Source organism: Alosa pseudoharengus, unplaced genomic scaffold (genome assembly GCF_046254945.1).
Source record: "Alosa pseudoharengus isolate Yale_2024_CS ecotype anadromous, Long Island Sound unplaced genomic scaffold, YU_APseudo_1.1 YU_APseudo_1.1_scf_9, whole genome shotgun sequence".
NCBI classification, from domain to species: domain Eukaryota; kingdom Metazoa; phylum Chordata; class Actinopteri; order Clupeiformes; family Clupeidae; genus Alosa; species Alosa pseudoharengus.
In genome coordinates, this window is record NW_027468881.1 from 33,601,509 (window position 1) to 33,606,508 (window position 5,000).

General features: G+C 43.8%; 1 protein-coding gene across 1 annotated transcript in view; it reads right to left on the minus strand.

Moving 5' to 3' along the window:
- The window catches only part of plch2a (phospholipase C, eta 2a), a 205,142-nt gene that overhangs the window by 16,917 nt on the left and 183,225 nt on the right, over positions 1-5,000 (minus strand). The window contains exons 11-12 of the mRNA XM_076277285.1: positions 3,358-3,465; positions 846-1,004 (exon numbers count right to left, since the gene is read on the minus strand). Coding sequence (XP_076133400.1) covers positions 846-1,004; positions 3,358-3,465 — 267 coding nt within the window. The remainder of the gene's footprint in view (positions 1-845; positions 1,005-3,357; positions 3,466-5,000) is intronic.

Consider the following 5,000-nt stretch of genomic DNA (forward strand, 5'->3'; position numbering starts at 1 on the left):
TGTGTGTGTGTGTATGTGTGTGTGTGTGTGTATGTGTGTGTGTGTGTGTGTGTGTGTGTGTGTGTCTGTGTATGTGATTGTGCATATGCATGTACGTGTATTTAGGGGTGTGTGTGTATATGTGTGTGTGTCTAAAGAATCATCACCAGCGGAAGGAGATGTTTGGTGTGACCAGACAAGACAGACAGACAGACAGACAGACACACACACACACACACACACACACACACACAAATATATATCATCATTAAAAACCATTAAGCCTAATTTTACACAACACTAATTACAGTGACTGAGAGTGTGTGTGGGGGGGGACCCTTATATACTGTAGATATACTCTATCCAATAGCTCTACAAAATGTGTAAATGCCCCCCCCCCAACCACCACCCTGCCCCCACCACACCCACACACACACACACACACACACACACACACAGGTTAGATGATAAACACTCTGCCAGTTAAATCTGCCCTTCATGGAACTCCATTCATTTAAAACTCAACAGCTGATTGGCTGGTCTTTTCTGTGTACGTCACACACCTCGTCCCTGTTTGCCTCGGTCTCCCAGATGTCACGTGTCGCACCCTCTCAAGAGGTCAAAGGTCATTTATTCAATACATCCTCCGGTACCATTAATCACACTGAAACACATTACGGCCACTGCAGTAATGAACTTCTCCAGATGACCGTGTCCACTGGCAACTTCGGACAGACTATCGATTTGGCCAACCAATCAGAACCGACCTGAGAGATTACCACTCGATCACAAGCTGTGTGTGTGTGAGGCAGGAGTTAATACAGTTACAATAAGTTAAACAGAGAGAGAGTATTTCTGTGGCCAACCTTGTGTGGAGACTTGTCTTTGTCCTTCTTGCCTGAGGGGGGCAGTGCTGAGATGGTGAAACTGTCAGGGTCTTCTCTGTCGCGGATCTTGGACTCCTTCATCAGGTTATCCAGCTTCTTCTTGGCCACATTCTCCACCTGCTTACGACTCATAGACGTCTGAGAGAAAGAAAGAGAGAAAGAAAGAAAGAAAGAAAGAAAGAAAGAGATATGAAACTCTTTGGCAAAATATTTTTGGCTTTCAAATTTTCTGTCTAGAAAGAACATTGAATTGAATTTATACGACGTGAATTGGATGACAGACAGGGGAAGGGGGGAGGGACAGGGGTGTCTGTGTGTGTGTGTGTGTGTGTGTGTGTGTGTGTGTGTTTGTGTGTGTGTGTGCGTGTGTGTGTGTGCGTGGCAAGGACTAGGCCAGAGAAAGAGGGTCTTTGTGGATTCGACACAGGCTGTGAAAGAGGGAAGTAAAAGAGATTGTCATGGAGAAAGAAAAGCTCTGTTTCTGGATGAAAAACCCCACAAAGGCATCTAAATGTGTGTGTGTGTGTGTGTGTGTGTGTGTGGTGCTGAATTCAAAGCTTAACAAAATCATTTGAAATGCATGTGTAGGATTGTGTGTGTGCGTGCGTGCGTGCGTGCGTGCGTGCGTGCGTGCGTGCGTGCGTGCACATATGCATTCTTCAGAATTTTTGTCAATAGATCACTTGTAATTATAAAATTACAGATCCTTAACTGACTGTAATTCTTTAGAATATGAAACATATTATAAGGGAGATCCCTTTGAAAATCCTAGAGCAATGCCTCCTCTTCACCAGTAGAGAGCACTGTTGTCTAATACTTACCCAGCAACAGCAATTACCTTTGATTACGACCCTGTTATCATTCTGCTAACTGGAGTTCAAATAATAATGATGATGTCTTATCTAAAATAATGAACATTGATGTTGCTGTAAATATTGAAGGTGATTTCTATGAGAATCAAAACAAATTTGAGAGACTAACTGAAATGTCCTTCTCCCCTGAGCCTTACTCCGCTCTGTCCAGCCCAGGTCAGAAACGCATCCTTTACTTCGGATTTTTTTAGAACATTCCAGGCTCAGAATGTCGGGACATTCTGGAACCAGGAACTGGACAGTGTGTAGGTGCAGGGTTGCCAGGAGGCACAGACTGGCGCAGTATAAACACTCAACAGCATATACATTATATACATATACATAGAGTAGTGGCATCAAGAGGGATGAGAGCAACTATACATCTTAATGCTCTCTCTTTCTCTCTCTCTCTCTTTTTCTTTCTCTCTCTCTCAAAAACCTGACCACTGAAATATTCATCCCCTCATCCTATATCCTCCTCTTCAGAGGATGAGGAGAAAAGAGGAGAAAAGAGGAGAAAAGAGGAGAAAGCTGACTGGAACATTAAACCCTACAGTATGTGCAACATCCATCAGGAAGGAGATGAGAACACATGAGACGGAGAAACAGAGAGATGGAGATGATGGAGAGCGAGGGAGTGAGAATGAGAGGGAGGGAGAGAGAGAGGGAAAATGGAGAGAATCAGAGCAAAGGAGGGGGGGGGAGAGAGAGAGAGAGAGAGAGAGAGAGAGAGGGAAAATGGAGAGAATGAGAGCGAGGGAGAGAGAGGGAAAATGGAGAGAATCAGAGCAAAGGAGGGGGGGGGGAGAGAGAGAGAGAGAGAGAGAGAGAGAGGGAAAATGGAGAGAATGAGAGCAAAGGAGGGGGGGAGAGAGAGAGAGAGATATAAAGCAGGCAGAGAGATGAGCAAAGGGCAAGCCCATGAGAGCGAGACCAAAATGGGACTCACTAATAAAGCAAAACACACACAAACAGAAACCTTACACTTATACACAAACTATGAACTTTAACACTGGCAAGCCGAAGTGAAGTTTTGCTAAATTAAAAGGATAAAATATCATTATGTCAGTTATACATTCCGGGAAACTTTAATGGCCCAGTTTCCCATAGAGTTTCTAAGTCATTATCTCAACGGATACTTAAAAAAAATGACAGTTTAAAATGTGGAATAATAACAAACAGTTTGTGACAGTATTTTTCATATTATGCTCTAGTTTAATTAGTTATTTTGTGTAATATATACTGTTCTCTTCTTCAAATGAGGCACATTTGGCAAAGTGTGTCACATAACTCCCCATTAAGCATAAAGTAATTATAGTGACTGTGTGTGTGTGTGTGTGTGTGTGTGTGTGTGTGTGTGTGTGTTTGTGTGTGTGTGTGATTATACAGATAACATCAGCCCTAGCACCTGTGCTAAAATGAGAGGATTTCTCTGTTCCACTCTGTTGAGCTGTGATGAGTATGGGCTGCTGCCAGTAACAGGTTGAATGGCACACCTCCAAACAGGGGCTTTGCACAAACACAACATACAGCTGCTGCAGGAAGTGATTGGGAGAGACAGAGAGATGGGGTGGGATCAGGAAGTGACCGCAGGTAGGACTCGAACCTGGGACCCCCCCCACACACACACACAAACTTACATCTCCGTTCATCAGTTTGCAGTCGTCCTCCATCTCATCTGCACTGTCCTCGTCTGACACATCCCCTTCCTCAGCGTCCTCATCAATGTTAGGGGGGAGCTTCTTTCCCTGGAGAGCAAACACACACACACACACACACACACACACACACACACACACACACACACACACACACACACACACACACACACACACACACACACACACACACACACACACACACACACACTATTAATGTCAATGCTCTTTATTACATTTACATAAAACAATGTATCAATGGAACAGCATTGTTTAATTGTGTCAGATATTGCAATGAACAGCATGGACAGGTATATAATTACATACCACACACACCATGCGATATCTCTTTCTATTTCACTCTCATACACACACACACATACACACACACACACAAAACCACCCGCATATAGACATAAGCATATAACAAAAAGGGCTTACTCCCAAAGACATAGCTTCACACAACACGGACACAGACATGGTCATTTGAGTGTCCACATACTCATTCCCTGGTCACTCAGGGAAAAGCCTTTCATCAGCATACTGCATCTCCCATAATGCCATTCCCAGCTAGTATACATACTGTGCATCTGTACTTAAAGTGGCTTTGTATAAAAGTATACACAAAATGACTAGATTTTGCGCTCCCTTGATACTGAGCCAGTGCTGGCAGGCAAAGGTCAAAGGTCAAAGGTCAACGCCCACAGGCCTAGCGGGCCTACTGGATGCCGGACTTTGGTGGCACAAAGACAGCCACACGGCCAAAAAAGTGTGCATCTTTGCATGTCAGTATGTATGGTTATGTGTGTGTGTGTGTGTGTGTGTGCATGTCAGTATGTATGGTTATGTGTGTGTGTGTGTGTGTGTCAGGAGGAGAGTTCACTCTGGTCCATGCACTAATAGTAGCTTCAGCTGTAAACACACACACACACACACACACTCTCTCACACACTCACACACACACACTCACACACACACACACACACACACACACACACACACACACACAGGAGCTCACTGACCCATGCCGTGTTCTGAGCAATTTGTCAGGAGAAGCGACTGGCCCACTTTTAAGCTCAGCTCGCTTGTTCCGACAGGAACGTGAGTCTGATCCAATTACTGTGGCCAGCCTGGCTATGCTGCTCTCACTCTACTGACACACACACACACACACACACACACACACACACACACACCAACCAACCAGCCAGTGGCCTTAATTACACTGAAGGCAAAACTACAAGCATCCCCTTAGCTCTAAGTCTTCATAAACACTTCAGGTAGCTTTACACACAGCTTTACTGCACATACTATAAGTCTAAACACATCTGCACCGATGCCTTAAGACATCTTTAGGAGGTTTCTCAGAATCTTAATGAATCTTTATACATTTACCAAACTCTAAGAAATGCCTTTAGGAAAGCTTAGTAAACTGTATGTAACTGTATGTACTGATGAGTTGTTTCAGTAAAACACAATGCTATGTCTGTGAACCTGTATGAGCAGTCTTACACTTGTGATTATAGCAATGTCTGTACAAATGTGTAAAACTGTGTACAAAGAAAAACTACACTAAGTTGAAATGGTTGGTCAAATGTTACAGAGTGAATCTACTGTAAGTACCG